This window comes from Geotrypetes seraphini, chromosome 18 (genome assembly GCF_902459505.1).
Source record: "Geotrypetes seraphini chromosome 18, aGeoSer1.1, whole genome shotgun sequence".
In the NCBI taxonomy this organism is placed as follows: Eukaryota; Metazoa; Chordata; class Amphibia; order Gymnophiona; family Dermophiidae; genus Geotrypetes; species Geotrypetes seraphini.
The window spans coordinates 39,110,530-39,130,111 of NC_047101.1; the positions used below are offsets into that span (position 1 = coordinate 39,110,530).

At 39.6% G+C, this 19,582-nt stretch overlaps 2 protein-coding genes across 2 annotated transcripts; both read left to right on the forward strand.

The window, feature by feature from the left end:
• The first annotated feature begins 1,869 nt into the window (after positions 1-1,869).
• Positions 1,870-4,290, forward strand: LOC117351847 (protocadherin alpha-2-like). The gene has a single exon (XM_033927696.1). It carries the CDS (start codon positions 1,870-1,872, stop codon positions 4,288-4,290), a length of 2,421 nt encoding a protein of 806 aa, XP_033783587.1.
• Positions 4,291-12,272: 7,982 nt separating this feature from the next.
• LOC117351848 (protocadherin alpha-2-like) lies at positions 12,273-14,693 on the forward strand. The gene has a single exon (XM_033927697.1). It carries the CDS (start codon positions 12,273-12,275, stop codon positions 14,691-14,693), a length of 2,421 nt encoding a protein of 806 aa, XP_033783588.1.
• Positions 14,694-19,582: the final 4,889 nt, after the last annotated feature.

Here is a 19,582-nt window from a genome sequence, read left to right on the forward strand (position 1 = left end):
TGTTTCTTTGCACTCAAATGTTTTACCACATTTTTCAATCTATACAAAAATTTCACAATCACTGTCCTAAAGATCTCTATCTAGTGTGTAACCATGGATTTGGCCCCCATCTCCCTGAATGCACTGTTTCTTGAATACCCCCCCCATTAAACTCACATGCTTCCCCCAACCAGTCAATCAAGCACTCACCAGCTTCTGGTTGATCCATGACTATTCCAGCTGCCTGTAGATGCTTGTCCTTGAAAACACCATTTCTGGTTCTGGCTACAACTGGGTATCATCTGGAAAGGGCCAGCCAAAGCCACAGCCACCACATCTGCATCAGGACTCTTGATACCTTGCTTGCCATCCCTTAACTGACTGCTGCCCCTTTCCTCTTCCCTATCCTGGCTTCAGAACTTTCAGAACCCTTTTGCTCTCATCAGCCACATTACTTACCAAAGCAGCAGCCCTGGTAAATCCTGCAGACTTATGAACATCTTAGCGCCAAATCCAGGCTATCAGTATGCAGATCCTAACTGCATACTGATAGCCTGGATTTGGCGCTAAGGCCCTGAAGCAGTGGTTACTGGCCACGAAACAATCGTCGGCCTGGCCTGTTTGTGTTCAGTGGTTTTTACCATTAATTATTCTCAGCTATTTTTTGCTCCCACCTGCTAACTTTAAACTTGTGCAAAAGTTTTTTGCCTATGATGCTTTGGTGGAAGAGTGTGGGTCCACCTCTCCATTTGTCTGAGGCTTTTCTTTCACTTAAGTAATAAGCTAGCTTTCTTGGCTTGTGTGGTGCATTTGTCTTGGAGTGATATTTTTTAATCTTTGTACTATACTTCCCTCCATTCTTCACTGTTTTTTTGTGGTTTTATCCAAATATTAATACATAACCTGAAATATAAAATTGTGGGAACCCCCATTCATAAAGCACCATTAATTTTGAGCTTGTTGTGGGTCAAAATTCAACATTTAGTGCATTAAGCCCAAAACGTAATGCACTTTAGTAAAAGATCCACTTAGTTATTGCTATCATGCTTTACTTAGTGGGTGAAAAGGGGAAAATATACATTTATATAGTTCAAAAAAGAAATTAGTGGTGTAAATGTGGATCATACAAATGTATGAATAATTATAAAGATGCCCTTGGGATGGGAAAACATTTCAAACATAAACTGACTAAGATAATATAGGATAACCCATAAGTCTTTCTATCAGAATATGAACAAACCTGAGTAGAAGGAACAACATTCTATCCAGCTTTTGTTCCAGCCACATGACAATTTAACCCACACCCTTCCACAATACTCCTTATGAAGCCCTGGGATTCCTAAGAATACTATTTTTGACATTATGTACTTCATTTAATGGCAGCCAAGATCATGGTTTTACTCTCTTCCATTCATCCTTAAGTGGAAGAACTTGGCTAATTCCCAGTTCCAGTTTCTTTCTTAGCTGTGAGAATAGATCTAAAAGTGGGCTCATTCCTTCATTATTGTCGCCTAGTGTTTGAATTAAACTATGGCACTGATGTCTTTTCTCCTGTACTAATAGAAAGATATATTTATAACAGTCTAATCATTATTATGTTTCACATCCACATGCAACGTCATGAAAAACAGTTAATAATGACAATAAAGAAAATGTCCACAGGGTGTCGCTATTTATCCATCCACGACAGAATACAATTCCTGATCCAGAGCCCATCCCACGACTAAGGACAAACAAAAAGTTGGTATTATTCTCTCAGAATCCAGATCGCTGTAATTATTCATTACCTGTTCCTGGTACAATGTACTGAAAAAATTTAGCATATCGTTGATTTAAAGAAACGTATATATTTCAAATCGTTGAAGATATAGACAATATTTTCAAATCCCAATGGCGATTTCATACCGCTTGGAAGCCTGGAAACAGAAATTCGTCTATTGCTTGTATTTCATTTCCTTATCGGATATCGTCCATGGACAGATCCGCTATACAATTCTAGAAGAACTGGATCGAGGCTCTTTTATAGGGAACATTGGCAAAGATTTTGGAATGGATAGCAGCAAACGCAAATCTCGAGGACTGAGAATTATCTCCGGGCCCAGGAAAGAGTACATTGCGGTAAATATGGAAAATGGCTATTTATTTGTCAATGAGAAAATCGACAGAGAGGAGCTTTGTGGACAGAACTTGAGGTGCTCTTTGTATTTAGAAGCTATAATAGATAATCCCTTAGAAATGCATAGAATTGAAGTGGAGATTTTAGATGTGAATGACCATTCCCCTGTTTTCCCCGTGAAAGATATGCTTTTTAACGTGTCTGAAATGGCTTTGATTGGGACTCGCTTTCCACTGGAGAAAGCTCAAGATCCCGATGTGGGTATTAATTCCCTTCAAACCTACCAGCTCACTGCAAATGAATATTTTGAACTAGAGGTTCAGGAAAACAGCGATGGCAGTAAATCCGCAGAACTGGTGTTGAACAAGGCTTTAGACCGGGAGCTGCAAAGCTTCCATCAGCTCAAGCTAATAGCGTTTGATGGCGGAAACCCGAGGAAGTCAAGCGACCTTAACATTTTGATCAATGTTTTAGATGCAAACGATAATGCTCCTGTGTTTGATCAGTCTGTCTATCGGGCTAAAATATTGGAAAATGCACCTAAAGGAAGTTTGGTAATAAAACTTAATGCAACTGATTTGGATGAGGGACAAAATGGCGAAATAAGGTATTATTTCGGTAATATGGTTCCTCTTAAAATACAGAAAAAATTTGGAATCCATTCCATGAGCGGAAAAATTATCACTCAGGAAATCCTGGATTTTGAAGACATTAATGTGTATGAAATTCAGGTTTCAGCCATTGACAAGGGCCCATTTGGAGTGGAAACTCATTGTAAGGTCCTAATAGAACTCATAGATGTCAATGACAATGCTCCAGAAGTAACCATTAGGTCAATAAGCAGCCCTGTTGCAGAAGATACTAAGCCAGGAACTGTTATAGCTTTATTTGCGATATCAGATAAAGATTCTGGAATTAATGGCAAAATAACGTCCAGAATATCTCATATCCTTCCATTTACTCTTCAAAACTCCTTCAACAATTATTACTCTTTGATTTTGAAAGAACCATTGGACCGTGAAACGGTGGAGCAGTACAACATCTCCATCACGACCACTGACCAAGGCTCTCCTTCGCTGTCCACTACTACAGTCATCACAGTGAAAGTATCTGACGTGAACGATAACAAACCTCAATTTACTCAACCAAAGTACATAATATATGTGACGGAAAACAATATCCCTGGAACCTCCATATATTCAATTTCTGCTGTTGATTCTGACTTAAACGAAAATGGTTCTATAAGATATTCTACTTTGGGGAGTGATACTCACGATAACTTTGTTTCCATAAACCCTAAGACTGGTGAAGTCTATGCTTTGAAATCGTTTGATTTTGAAGACAGAAGCCATTTTCAGTTTCAAGTTCTGGCAGAAGATGGCGGTGTTCAATCGCTTAAAAACAACGCATCTGTTGATATATTTATAGTAGATGCAAATGATAATCCTCCCCTCGTCCTGCCTTCTCCTTCTAGAAAGGAGTTTGTCTATATCGAGTCAATCCCTCTTTCTGCACCAGTTGGTTACTTCGTGTCGAAAGTAAGAGCGGTAGATATGGACAGTGGATACAACGCGTGGTTATCTTATCATTTACTTCAAAACTCGACTTCCCTGTTCCACGTGGGGCTTTATACAGGGGAGATCAGGACAGTTCGCTCCTTTAGAGAAAATGAAGAAAAGCTTCAAAAACTGGCCATTCTTGTAAAGGATCATGGGAAACCTGCACTGTCTTCTACAATAACTCTTAATATTATATTAAAAGAAAATATAGAAAAGGAATTACCTGATTTCATTCAAGACTCCAACAATAAGACCATTATTTCTGATCTGAATCTTTATTTAGTTATTTCCATTGCTTTTATCTCCTTTTTGTTTCTCATAACGGTGATCACCTACACTATACTGAGAATGAGCAGAGCTAGGAGCAGCTTCATGGAGTATACTCAGCCTCCATGTCCAGGCACCGGTGGAAGCTGGTGCTACTCTCAAAACCAGCTGTGTAAGGTGAGACTTAGTGCAGAGGTGTCTAAAAGTGACTGCATGGTTTTTAATAGGCACTCTCTAAACTCTTCTGGAAATGAAGTAGAAATCAAACCTACAACTCCAGAAACTAATCAAGTGCTGGACAGAGGAAACTTGTTAGTCTCCATCTGCAATAAGGTAAGACAGGCTTTAAAAGTCAACATTTCATTTTAAAAGTTGTTTCAAATTCTTTTGTACATACATTGTCTCTTTCTGTCAACTTTGGATGTATACAATCTAAATTATAAATACAAGAATAAATAATGAAAATTAACTGAGAAAAGGATAAAAGCCAGATTATATCTTGCTTTTAAAACCATGCAATGAAATAGTCAAAGGAATTCTTAATAGTGTTTTGTTTGCCTAATATATATACAACCTCATTCACTTTGAAATGAAAAATTTCTAATCGAATACCATTTATATTTCATTATTTGCTGTATAGGTTATGACAAAATATCTATTTTTGGTAGTGTTTTCCTCATAGACAATGAGAGAATAATGTTAAAGCTATTCTATGCTTGCTTAGAAAAGGTAGAAGATTCTAGAATAGGACCATAGAAATAAAGATAAGAATGAATTCTGAATATTTTCTAAAATTGAAGTGTTCCAATTTTACTGTATTGTAAATGGGGAAATCAGCACTTGAAAGGAGAATTCTCAAATTCTGCCAATTAAAACTGGAGCAAGCAATGGGTGAGTTGGTCATGGATCTATAGCTCACATGGACTGCAGAAATAATGGATGTTTGATAGGTTACGTGTCTGCACATTCAAAACTGACCCGAGTTTGTTCAATCGATTTGTAAACTAAGAATCTATACAGCTCTGCTAATTCAACCTTAAGAACTATATAGCTTTCCAGTTCTTTCATTATGTAAGATTGTATTGTTGACTTTGATTGTAACCTCTTCGCTGATTGTCCAGCACTTCTTGCTGTAAACCGCCTCAAACTTCCATGGCTTTGGCGGTATATAAGAATAAAATTATTATTATTATTATCTTTAAGATAAAGGGGTCCTTTTATCAAGCCGCACTGGCGGGGTTAGCGCGTCGGACATTTCATCACACGCTAACCCCCATGGCCGACCAAAAAACTAATGCCTGCTCAATGCAGGCATTAGCGGCTAGCGTGGCAGGCAGTTTAACAAACCCCTACCACATCTTGATAAAAGGACCCCAAAGGCTTACCTATTCAAATTCAGTTTCAAATATTACTTTTGAGTTATCTATCACTGTGCTCATTTCGAAGGGGAACATATTGGAATAGCATTCTCATAGTTAGCATGACAGTAGAATTTATAGGAATGGCATACTCCTTGTTAAATAGTTAAGGCTCCTTTTACTAAACCACAATAGAGGTTTGATGAGGTAATTGCTTCAATGCTCATAGGAATATAGAATTGGAACAGTTACCTCACTGGACTGTGGTAGAAACCTCTTCCATGGTTTTAAAGAAGTAATTGTAATTAATTACATTCAATATATTAAGGGCAGAAGTTGGATAATGGGTAACATAATTCAAAGGGGTTATTGATGAACTTGTATGACCCACAACTTTCTTTGAGTAAAAGTAAAATGTTCTGTGACAACAAAAGAATTCTCTACTTATAAAGACCATGAGTGGAGTGGGGTGGGAAGGACCCAGCAGAGAGGAAGTCCCGAAGCCAGCAGAACGGTGAGTTGTGAAGGCTGCCACTATGGGGAAGAAGTTCCTGGATCATGATACTGGCCCTTGGAGCATCCCTTTATGGGCTACACCCTGAGTGGACAGCCTCCTGCCTCCCCGTGGTATGCCATTGATAATGAGTAATAGTAATACATTTAGCAAAGGGATCAATACCAGTGACATGATACGTCACAAAGACAAGCAGTGGCACTTGAGGGAGTTATTGCAAGCAGGGTGATTTAGAACAAATGTTCTAATATTGGCATTCACAATTCCATTTGCCTCACTCTCCCAAAATCAAAGAAACAAACATAACTACATTTAATTAGTGGCAAAACACTCTGTCCACATCTTTATTCCTTAAATTCAAATAACCTTAACAACATCTACATTAACCATCTAACAATGCAACACAATTCTCCCACCCTACTCACAGCTAGATGATATCACCTTCTTGTCATAAGGTTGTACTTCTACTCATGACAGAATCACACATAAGCCCCCAACTCCACATCCCAATGTAGAACCCCACATATCACCCCCTGAATGAAATTATCTTTCTCTCTATACCTACCTTCCACTCTCCACCATGCATTACAACAGCTACCAGCTTGTTGTCATTTCTCCCAAACCACCAGCTATGACCTGAGTGGCACTGTAGCAAGATTCCAACAAATTCTGAATATCATTGAAAAAAAATATTAAGACCTATGTCTGATAAATGCACCCCATCCTGGCAATAAAGGCCTGGGCAATCTCTTATCCACAAATCATATGACAAAACAAGTGCATGCAAAGTGATCACCAAATGGGCCACCTCTGTATTGACCCACTTCCGTAAATGCTCTACTGCCTTAACCTTTTCCACATCATGCCAAACCAGGTGCAGATTAATATTAGTCCAAACCCATCTCGGCCCAGAAAGATAACATGCAGCCACAAAAAATGTTTGCTTCAGCAAGCGAATTGATATCATTACCCCTCCAAATAAATTGTAACAACGTGAGGAGAATAGAAGCACTGGGCTTGCATAAGAGTTGACAGTAGCTGCTCCCACAGCATGCCATGTAGTCCAAGCCAGCGATTGCAGATTCCAAGCACTGACAGACCCAGACTGGGGCTAATTGCTTGTGCTGTTAGTTTCTTTTTGAAATGGTTTGCCAAAATCACAGTTCTTTGAAACGACCTCACCACCCCGTTGCGGAACCTGAACTCCCTTCAGTTATTCCGCAAACAACTGAAAACCTGGCTTTTCAGCAAATTGTAACTCTATCCTTCTCCCCCTTTCTCTCCCCCCTTCTACACGTAAGTTCATGTAATCCCTTTTCTTCTTCTCTACCCACTATTTTAAATTATTGTAAACCGTGTCCAGCTCCATACTCATGGAGATGATGCGGTATATAAACTTAAGGTTTAGATTAGATTAAATTAGATTAGAATGGATAACTGTGTGTGGATTTGTGGACACTTCTATGTTTATTGGGCTCAGAAGAGAGCTGCAAAATTAAACTTGCCCACCAAAGATTAAATGTCCTTTCTAGGATAATTTACATTTAGTAACCGCCAACTCAGTCACCTTCTCATGTGTTTTTTATTTATTTTAAAAATTTATATACTGTTTAAACCTAAACAGTTTACATATCGTTACATATATAATTCAATTAAACAAATAAAATTAAACAAACATTAACATATAATCATCAGAAAATCACATGAAGTGCCCATCAAAAGAACAACCACAAAGATCAGTTCCTAGAAAAATGCATTAACAAATAACTGCGTTTTTAATAGTTTTCTGAAATTGCTCTCGTCATGACATTTTCATAATTGACCAACAAGTGAGACTCCATATGAACAGAGTGTAATTTAATGGCCAGAAAAATCAAGTTACAACATGGCCCCTTTGCATCTCATCTACTAATGGTATGCCCATTGCTTTGGCCACACACTGAAAAGCCACTAGCAGTTCACCACATTGTTTACTTTCTGCTGGTCCAGCAAATAAGAAAGCATCTAAGTAGTGAACTATTGTATTCCAACCTCCAACCTGCTGCACTACCCAATGCATGAAAGTTGAGAAAGCCTCAATGTAGGCACAGGAAACAGAGCACCTCATGGATAAACAATGAACAAAATAATAACACCCTTCAAAATGAAAACCCAATAGATGAAATGATGCCAGATGCACTGGAAGTAATCAGAAGACAGATTCTACAGTATTACCGCTTTAGCCATCACAGCTCCTGGTCTTAGCTGCTGCAGCATGCCAACTGCCCCATCAAAAGATGCATTTTGTATTGCACACAGACTTAGCTCAATAGAGGAGTTAACACTCTTGCCCAATGGATAGGACAAATTGGGAAGTAAATGAAGACTCTAGAATAGAATTACAAAACCTTCAGAAAACAACCCTTCACAACAATTCCTGTGCATCAGTATCTGGGTAACATTGCAACCAAACTAAATTAATGGGAGACAGTGTCTTGCCTAAATACTTCAAAGGAGTCTGGCAACCCTGCCTTACTGGCTGGTCCTCTAATCCCCATTTTGGGGTTTCCACATCTGAACACTGGGTGTGCTCCATTACATTGACTGCATCCATGCGAGAATTTACACTGGGCTCAGTCACAATGACCCACATTAAATTGGAAGCATGCTCAAACCCAAAATGTATGCCTGGGCCAGCCATTCCTGAATTGGCCCCCACTTCCGAAAGGCAACCCAACTCCTGATCCACCAACCACAGATCAACATTCCTATACCCCCATGCATTGGACCTATCTCAGGCAAGAGTCTTTTGTTATTTCTCATCATTATTGATCCAAGCCCAGCCCCCTATGACCTATAGGCCTGAAATATCATATCTGAATAGTGTAGCAAACCCCAGTATTTGCAGGCTTCACCTCTCCCATAACACTGGCATACACATGAAAGCCCAGAAGCCAATTACAAATTGTCTTTAGGCACCTTCCCTCTCCTCCTCTTATGGTCCTCTTTATCCCCTTCTTCTTTTTTAGCAGCAAAACCTCCTTGATTACAAACAAGCAACTCAAAGAGATCTGTATACCTGCCCCTTAGGATACGCTGTTGCCATATCTGATATATCACAAATCTAAAGGAGCAATTGCGTAGAGCAAATGCCCATGTTATGACACACTGGTTGCATCTGTAGGTAAACCAAACTGAATTGTCCCTGCTGAATAACTATCATACCCATTTCCATGAGAAACTCAGAAGAGGAAGAGGCCACTGAAGATGCTGGGAATCCCCAGAGACCATGGACTCCTAAACTTGCATAGGTCCCCCTAACAGTAACCAACAATGGTGCTTCTCTGCACCCAAATGCATTACCACATTTCAATCTAGATAAAAATTTCACAATCACTGCCCTAAAGATCTTTGTCTAGTGTGTAACCTTGTATTTGCCCCCCCATCTCCCTGAATGCCCTGTTCCTTGAACACCCCTCCGCCTTAAACTCACATGCTTCCCCCAATCAGTCATAGAAACATAGAAAGATGATGGCAGATAAGGGCTATATAGTCCATCAAGTCTGCCCACACTATTTACCCACCCTCTTAAGTCTTCTGACCCCTTAAAGTATAATTGTAATTATACTGTCACTTTACTGACCTGCTCATTCAAGTCCTAGTGACCCTATCCCTTGGCATGACCTCGTAGGGATCCCACATGGGTATCCCATTTGTTCTTGAAGTCAGGGATGCTGCGTGCCTCGACCACCTGCACTGGAAGCTTGTTCCAATGCTCGATCACTCTCTTCGTGAAGAAGCACTTCCTGGCGTCTCCACGAAACTTCCCTCCCCTGAGTTTGAGCGGATGTCCTCTTGTGGTCGAGGGTCCCCTGAGAAGAAAGATATCATCTTCCACCTCGACCCGTCCCGTGATGTACTTAAATGTCTCAATCATGTCTCCCCTCTCCCTACGCTCCTCGAGAGTGTAGAGCTGCAATTTGCTCAGTCTTTCTTCGTACGGGAGACCCTTTAGCCCCGAGACCATCCTGGTGGCCATCCGCTGAACCAATTCAATTCTGAGCACATCCTTATGGTAATGTGGCCTCCAGAATTGCACACAGTACTCCAGATGAGGTCTCACCATGGCTCTCTTGATACAACCTATCAATTCAGAAAAAACCAAATTCTTCCTGGCGAGTCCGAATGACAAAATCAAAGATTCATCAATTTCCTTGAATGGTCAAGTCTTTCCGATTACAGATTCAATAAAAATTCTGGGAGATGGGGGATTGTTATAGTAATTTTATTTAATAATGTGTTTATAATATATTTATGATATGTTTGTTTGTAATAATTGAGGAAGGGTGGGTGGGATGGGTTATAATTTTTATGTTTTCATGATCATATGAGAAAGAATTTCAAGTGTTATATTATAGTTATTAATGACATATTCCTGTACATTTGCTGTAAGACTTTAAAATGAATAAAGAATTAAAAAAAAAAAAATTCTGGGAGTAACTCTGGACCGCTACCTTACACTTGAAGCTCACACCGACTTGCTGGTCAGAAAAAGCTTCTCAACATTGTGGAAATTAAGAACTATCAGAAAATACTTCGATGCTGTCTCATTCCGCTTACTGGTGCAATCCTCCATTCTAAGCTCACTCGACTACTGTAACATCATTTATCTGGGGTCTTTAAAAAAAATCACTCGAAAACTCAGAATCATCCAAAACTCGGCAATCCGATTGATCTTTAGGTTAAAAAACTGGGAACACCTAACTCCCTACTACCAAAAACTCCACTGGCTGCCCCTTGAAGCGAGAGTGGTATTCAAATTTGCCTGTCTCTGTTTCAAATCCATTCTAGGTTCGGCCCCCTTGGTTCCCCACTTCAACCTAGAATGTCCATCCAGACCCACACGCAGAGTCCATCTATTCAACCACCTAACACTAAAGGCCTGCCATTACAAAAGATACCTGAACAGAACACTTGCCTTCCAAGCAGGTCAATGGAAAGATTGGTTGGGTAGCATTATCACACACTCCTCTTTCTACCTAAGTTTCAGAAAACTTATAAAAACAAACTTGTTCAACCAATTTGTAACCAAGTCCTCTTAAGCCCTACCTCTCGATCTCCAACTGAATTGTTCCCAAGTTCTCTCATACTTCACCTCTGTATCATTCTCTCCTGTATTTTGATGATCCTACATTGTACCTATATTCGCTAATTGTCCAGCTCTTTTTTGTTGTAAACTGCCTCGAACTGCCACGGCTTTGGCGGTATATAAGAATAAAATTATTATTATTATTCCAGCTGCCTGTAGATGCTTTTCCTGGAAACCACCATCTCTGGTTCTGGCTACAACTGGGTATCATTTGGAAAGGGCTGGTCAAAGCCACAGCCACCACATCTGCATCAGGACTCTTGACATCTTGCTTGCCATCCCTTAACTGACTGCTGCCCCTTTCCTCTTCCTTTTCCTGGCTTCAGAACTTTCGGAACCCTTTTGATCTCATCAGCCACATTACTTACTGAAGCAGCAGCCCTGGTAGATCCTGCAGACTTATGAACATCTGATGTAGTAGCACTGGTCCCAGATCCTTTATTTTATCTAGGAGTCATAGCCATTAACCAGGCTCAGTCTACTTATAACTCTTTCACAAAATAGTCCTTTAGCTCTCTCTCTAGTGACTGGATAATGACATTCACCACTCCAGAAATATCCATACACTCACAATCCCACTTATTGGTGTCAACAATTATAAAGATGCCCTTGGATGGGAAAACATTTCAAACGTAAACTGACTAAGATAATGAAGGATAACCCATAAGTCTTTCTATCATAATATAAAAAGACCTAAGTAGAAGGAACAACATTCTATCCAGTTTTGTTCAGGTCTCAATGCATTCCCCATGACAATTTATCCCACACCCTCCCACAATGCTTCTTATGAAGCCCTGGGATTCCTAAGAATACTATTTTTGACATTATGTACTTCATTTGAGGCAGCCAAGATCATGGTTTTACTCTCTTCCATCCATCCTTAAGTAGAAGAACTTGACTAATTCCCAGTTCCAGTTTCTTTCTTAGCTGTGAGAATAGATCTAAAAGTGGGCTCATTCCTTCATTATTGTCACCTAGTGTTTGAATTAAACTATGGCGCTGATGTCTTTTCTCCTGTACTAATAGAAAGATAGATTTATAGCAGTCTAATCATTATTATGTTTCACATCCACCTGCAACGTCATAAAAAGCAGTTAATAATGACAGTAAAGAAAATGTCCACAGGGTGTCGCTATTTATCCATTCACGACAGAATACAATTCCTGATCCAGAGCCCATCCCACGACTAAGGACAAAAAAAAAAATAGTTGGCATTTTTCTTTCAGAATCCAGATCGCTGTAATTATCCTGTTCCTGATACAATGTACTGAAAAAATTTAGCATATCGTTGATTTAAAGAAACGTATATATTTCAAATCGTTGAAGATATAGACAATATTTTCAAATCCCAATGGCGATTTCATACCGCTTGGAAGCCTGGAAAAAGAAATTCGTCTATTGCCTGTATTTCATTTCCTTATCGGATATCGTCCATGGACAGATCCGCTATACAATTCTAGAAGAACTGGATCGAGGCTCTTTTATAGGGAACATTGGCAAAGATTTTGGAATGGATAGCAGCAAACGCAAATCTCGAGGACTGAGAATTATCTCCGGGCCCAGGAAAGAGTACATTGCGGTAAATATGGAAAATGGCTATTTATTTGTCAATGAGAAAATCGACAGAGAGGAGCTTTGTGGACAGAACTTGAGATGCTCTTTGAATGTAGAAGCTATAATAGATAATCCCTTAGAAATGCATAGAATTGAAGTGGAGATTTTAGATGTGAATGACCATTCCCCTGTTTTTCCCGTGAAAGATATGCTTTTTAACGTATCTGAATTGGCTTTGCTTGGGACTCGTTTTCCACTGGAGAAAGCTCAAGATCCCGATGTGGGTATTAATTCCCTTCAAACCTACCAGCTCACTGCAAATGAATATTTTGAACTAGAGGTTCAAGAAAACAGCGATGGCAGTAAATCCGCAGAACTTGTGCTGAATAAGGCATTAGATCGGGAGCTGCAGAGCTTCCATCAGCTCAAGCTAATAGCGTTTGATGGCGGAAACCCAAGGAAGTCAAGCGACCTTAACATTTTGATCAATGTTTTAGATACAAACGACAATGCTCCTGTGTTTGATCAGTCTGTCTATCGGGCTAAAATATTGGAAAATGCACCTAAAGGAAGTTTGGTAATAAAACTTAATGCAACTGATTTGGATGAGGGACAAAATGGCGAAATAAGGTATTATTTTGGTAATATGGTTCCTCTTAAAATACAGAAAAAGTTTGGAATCCATTCTATGAGCGGAGAAATTATCACTCAAGAGGTCCTGGATTTTGAAGACATTAATCTGTATGAAATTCAGGTTTCAGCCATTGACAAGGGCCCAGTTGGAATGGAAACTCATTGTAAGGTCCTAATAGACCTCATAGATGTCAATGACAATGCTCCAGAAGTAACCATTAGGTCAATAAGCAGCCCTGTTGCAGAAGATACTAAGCCAGGAACTGTTATAGCTTTATTTGCGATATCAGATAAAGATTCTGGAGTTAACGGCAAAATAACGTCCAGAATATCTCATATCCTTCCATTTACTCTTCAAAACTCCTTCAACAATTATTACTCTTTGATTTTGAAAGAACCATTGGACCGTGAAACGGTGGAGCAGTACAACATCTCCATCACGACCACTGACCAAGGCTCTCCTTCGCTGTCCACTACTACAGTCATCACAGTGAAAGTATCTGACGTGAACGATAACAAACCTCAATTTACTCAACCAAAGTACATAATATATGTGACGGAAAACAATATCCCTGGAACCTCCATATATGCAATTTCTGCTGTTGATTCTGACTTAAACGAAAATGGTTCTATAAGATATTCTACTTTGGGGAGTGAAACTCACGATAACTTTGTTTCCATAAACCCTAAAACTGGTGAAGTCTATGCTTTGAAATCTTTTGATTTTGAAGACAGAAGCCATTTTCAGTTTGAAGTTCTGGCAGAAGATGGCGGTGTTCAATCGCTGAAAAACAACGCATCTGTTGATATATTTATAGTAGATGCAAATGATAATCCTCCCCTCGTCCTGCCTTCTCCTTCTAGAAAGGAGTTTGTCTATATCGAGTCAATCCCTCTTTCTGCACCAGTTGGTTACTTCGTGTCGAAAGTAAGAGCGGTAGATATGGACAGTGGATACAACGCGTGGTTATCTTATCATTTACTTCAAAACTCGACTTCCCTGTTCCACGTGGGGCTTTATACAGGGGAGATCAGGACAGTTCGCTCCTTTAGAGAAAATGAAGAAAAGCTTCAAAAACTGGCCATTCTTGTAAAGGATCATGGGAAACCTGCACTGTCTTCTACAATAACTCTTAATATTATATTAAAAGAAAATATAGAAAAGGAATTACCTGATTTCATTCAAGACTCCAACAATAAGACCATTATTTCTGATCTGAATCTTTATTTAGTTATTTCCATTGCTTTTATCTCCTTTTTGTTTCTCATAACGGTGATCACCTACACTATACTGAGAATGAGCAGAGCTAGGAGCAGCTTCATGGAGTATACTCAGCCTCCATGTCCAGGCACCGGTGGAAGCTGGTGCTACTCTCAAAACCAGCTGTGTAAGGTGAGACTTAGTGCAGAGGTGTCTAAAAGTGACTGCATGGTTTTTAATAGGCACTCTCTAAACTCTTCTGGAAATGAAGTAGAAATCAAACCTACAACTCCAGAAACTAATCAAGTGCTGGACAGAGGAAACTTGTTAGTCTCCATCTGCAATAAGGTAAGACAGGCTTTAAAAGTCAACATTTCATTTTAAAAGTAGTTTCAAATTCTTTTGTACATACATTGTCTCTTTCAACTTTGGATATACTGTATATAAAATCTGCATTGTAAAGAAAAGAATACATTATGTAAAATTAACTTAAAAAGGATCATACTTTGAAAACCATGCAATGAAATAGTCAAATGAATACTTAATAGTGTTTTGTTTGTCAGAACAAACAATAGGTGAATTGATTATGGATCTAAAGGTCAAAAGGATTGCAAAAATAATGGATGATTTAGATGGATTGAAAACACATTGAAAACATTGAAAACACATTGAAAGCACATTGAAAACATGATTCATGTATTTATATTAGGGTTTTACCTTTTCAAGTTCAGTTTCAAATATTACTTTAGAGTTTTCTATCCATGTTATACAGTTAAATAATTAATTGCCATTAATTACATTCAGTATATTATGGGACGAAGATGGATTATGGGTAACGTAATCAATGGGCCTTGGGTCTATGGCACATGAGTTAAATGGGTCATTGGTTAGCTTATGTGACCCATAGCTTCTTTTGATTAAAAGTATAATTCTCAGTGACAATAAAGTAATTCTCTACATGAAAACAGTAATACTTTTAAAGACTATGATTGATTGATTTTCTTTTAATGGTTCACCTAAAAGGGCCATCCTTTTCAGGCACTATTCAGATTTCCCATCAGGCAGTGATTAAACGCCACATTGAGTTTTCTGAAAATTAAAATAAAACTTTACAAGAGAAACAAAAGGATATGTTGTACTCAATTTGCTAAAATTTGTAGAATGACAATACTATAGGAGAAATGACCACCAGAATACTTGTACAGGCCAGTGATCTTTTAAAAGCCAATTTAGTTCAACATAAATTAAAATCATATGAATTATATCCTTTCCCTACACTTTTCTATCATAAATTGTATTTTTTCCCTTATCCTCCTGTGTTACATATTGTTTTATAATTACTTTGTTTTCATTTTTTAAATTTCATTTTAAATTTCTAATTATTTGTACGTATATTTTATGTAAGCTGTTACATGATTTGTGGGATATCAAATATTAATAAACTTGACTTGAAATATTAGATTCAAAGACAAAGTGAAAGTGTTTCAGGGAAAAACAGCACAAGAAGAAGTTTAATAATAATAATAATAATAATAACTTTATTTTATATACCGCAGTACCACAAACAGTTCAGAGCGGTTTACAGTGTAAGAGATTGTACATTTACAGTGAAGATACAATGAGAACTGTACATATTCAGTAAAGGTGTTTAAACAGCGAAGAACAATGTAGATTTACCATGCAGGAGACTGTACATATACAGCAGAGATATATATATATATAGTAGAGAGGCAGTGCGAGAGGCTTATAAAGTACAAAGCAATGTACAAAACCAATACAGGGTGGTGAATGACAGGAAGACAACCAGTATCAATTACAGGATGGAGGTATTTGATTATTTGGTGATGAGGGGCCTTAGGCACTTGGTCCAATCAGGCCCTAGGATCCTGTGGGTTGGGCAGGGGAGGGTCGGGCCCACCTCATTTGGATGGAGGCGGGCCAGCTGGCCGGACGGGCGAGGAGCCATCCGGTCCAACTTGCAAGTAAGCCAAAGTGGGGTTACGGGGTGGGGGGGTTCATTGGGGGGGGGGTCCGGCAGGAGTGGTTGGGCACCCTCCTGCCGGTGATCTTAGGGGGGATCTGGCAGGAGGGGTTCGGTACTCTCCTGCCACGATAGACGGGGGGGGGGGGGCGGGTTCTGTCAGCAGGAGGGGTTGGGTACCCTCCTGCTGCGATTGCTGGGGGGAGGGTAAACTTGCGGCCATAGCTGCGGATGCTATACTAATCACGGCAGGGAGATCCTTGTCGTGATTAGGTACAGCGGCTATGTCTACTTACCATGTAGGCCAGCATTTTTCTAGCCTACATTGTAAGCATCTCCCATTCTGCTAGGGAGACACGTAGGGCCACCTAGATTCGCTTAAGGCTACCGCCTAGCCTTAGGTGAGCTTAGGCGGGCTTGAGGGCCTCTCTAGGCTCCCTGGAGGTGCCTTCAATATAGGCGGCCTGCCTGGGGAGCATTTTGTTTTTAGACAAAGTGCCTCCCGATTCGCTGATTAGACAGCTGTAGGATGCCTACAGCTGCCTACAATCGGGAGCACTTTGCAGAATCAGGGCCTGAGTGCATTTCAAGCAGATTTCTTGATTTGATAGGATAGCACCATCTTTGGATAAGAATGAAGAATCATCATTGCCAATCAGATTCTATTAAATCCTTTCAGTACCTGGAGTCTGGAGGAATGACATAGGACCATATGAAGATGCAAAATTCAGCAAAAGGCAGACTAGTCTTTTATATACTAAAGAATATCACTCTTTGTTGAATAAGATAAACATAGTAACATAGTAGATGACGGCAGATAAAGACCCGAATGGTCCATCCAGTCTGCCCAACCTGATTCAATTTAAATTTTTTTTTATTTTTTTTTTTTCTTCTTAGCTATTTCTGGGCGAGAATCCAAAGCTCTACCCGGTACTGTGCCTGAGTTCCAACTGCCAAAATCTCCGTCAAGACCCACTCCAGCCCATCTACACCCTCCCAGCCATTGAAGCCCTCCCCTGCCCATCCTCCACCAAACGGCCATACACAGACACAGACCGTACAAGTCTGCCCAGTAACTGGCCTAGTTCAATATTTAATATTATTTTCTGATTCTAAATCCTCTGTGTTCATCCCACGCTTCTTTGAACTCAGTCACAGTTTTAAAAGATTAATTTTCATTTACTGAGTATGTATACCCTAGAGCAGGGGTGTTAAACTCAATCACATAAGGGGCTGAAATCTAAAACATAGGCTAAGTTGCAGGCCGTATTTTTTATTACGATACTTAGGGGTCCTTTTATTAAGGTGCGCTAACCGATTTAGCGAGTGCTAAATGCGTACCTTAATAAAAGCACCCCTTAGTCTTTGTAGAAGTATAGAGTTACAACCTCTCCAACCTCATGCTGGCTCTGTTTATTTTGCTTTATTATGAATAAGCTTTGTTGTTCTATACCTTGTGTACTTCAAAGGGAAGGTGACTTAGAAATAAAATGATATGATTTTGACCTAATGAAAGGAGTATCGCTTTCAAAAGCTAGTCATCTTCAATTTGTTCTTCAACATTTGTTTCTTTCAAAATTGGAAATAGTGCTTTCTGAGAGTCTGGCACTGTAAACTTGGAAACTGCCATAGCCTTGTGAAAGACACTGTAAACTTGAAATTCATTAATACCGTGTTTCCCCGAAAATAAGACCTACCCTGAAAATAAGCCCTTGCATCATTTTCGGGATAGGTCTTAATATAAGCCCTACTCCAAAAATAAGCCCTAGTTCCGGGATTCGCCGGCAACTGTTCAAACCCCCCCCCCCCCCCGCCAGTTTAAGTGTAAATTTTTAATTATCTAGCGGGCCAAATTTTATAACACCGTGGGTCAGAGTTTGACATGTCTGTCCTAGAGGAAAGAAGGGACAGGGGAGATATGATTCAGATGTTCAAATACTTCAAAGGTATTAACGTAGAACATAATCTATTCCAGAGAAAGGAAAATGGTAAAACCAGAGGGCATAATATGAGTTTGAGGGGTGGTAGATTCAAGAGTGTTGTTAGGAAATTCTTCTTTACGGATAGGGTGGTTGATGCATGGAATGCGCTCCCCAGGGAGGTGGTGGAGAAGAAAATGGGGACAGAGTTAAAACAAGCGTGTTATGAACACAGAGGATCTCTAATCAGAAAATAATGGGTATACGGTGAAGGAACTAAGGCCAGTACTGGGCAGGCTTGCATGGCCTGTGTCCCGTATATGGACATTCAGTTGAGGATGTGCTGGGGAGGGTTTTGATGGCTGGGATGGCTAAGATGGTCTGAAGTGAGCTTTGATGGAGATTCCAGTAGACAGAACCTAAGCACACTACTGGGCAGGGCTCTAGGATCCTAGCCCAGAAATATCTAAGACAAAGGACCATTTAAACTAAATTAATTTATGGAACATTTATGGTTGGGCAGACTGGATGGACCACTCGGGTCTTTATCTGCCGTCATTTACTATGTTACATGTTGGAAAGTATCTGGATAATTGTGAATCCATTAAGACTCATTTTTCCATCAACAGAACTAGGATAAAACTTTAAAACATGAAATGAAATCCTTTAGAAAGACAAATTTGACAGATGAAAGGTTTGCAATGGGCATTCTAGTCTGGACTTTTTTGAGAAATAGATGCGTATTGTAAAAGGGGAAAATTAACATAAAAGTCTTAGGGGCCCTTTAACTGAATGGATTTAAGGTAGGATTAATGCACAGAAACAGGCTACCAGGTGACCGAGTTAAGGGGTTTTATGGCTGAGTGTTTGTTTCCATATGTTAAATTATATGTTTCTGAATTTTCCAAAAGTATTAATTTGGGGGCATGGCATGGTTGCAGAATGGATGTGGAAATATTAACCATCCTACTGCATTATACATTCCATGTGCTAACTGGTTCACATGTTAAGGAGGTGGTAAATGCTCCTTTTTGTTAAATATAAGGCGGTCAGAGCCCAGTTCTATAAAGTGTGCCTAAAATTTAGACACTGACTAGTGCGGCACTAAGTGCAATTCTATAAAAGTTAGGCACACTATATAGAATCATGCTTAATACCACCTAGGTGTGCTTAGGCAGCACCAGGCATCCTAACTTTACGAGGGGCCGCTTAAAAGTTCTCAGCCTAACCAACAAAGTTGGGGCAGTCTCCATCGAGGGCTAGACACTTAGCTCAGTGATTTTTCCCCTTTTTTTCAGACCATTGGAAAAATACAGAATGAAAAAAGTGGAAAATTGCTGGACTGAATGTATAGCCTTTAATGGAAACTGCCC

Bases quoted from the DNA above. Each gene is read 5' to 3' on its own strand.
- LOC117351847 (XM_033927696.1), top strand. From the start codon at position 1,870: ATGGCGATTTCATACCGCTTGGAAGCCTGGAAACAGAAATTCGTCTAT.
- LOC117351848 (XM_033927697.1), top strand. From the start codon at position 12,273: ATGGCGATTTCATACCGCTTGGAAGCCTGGAAAAAGAAATTCGTCTAT.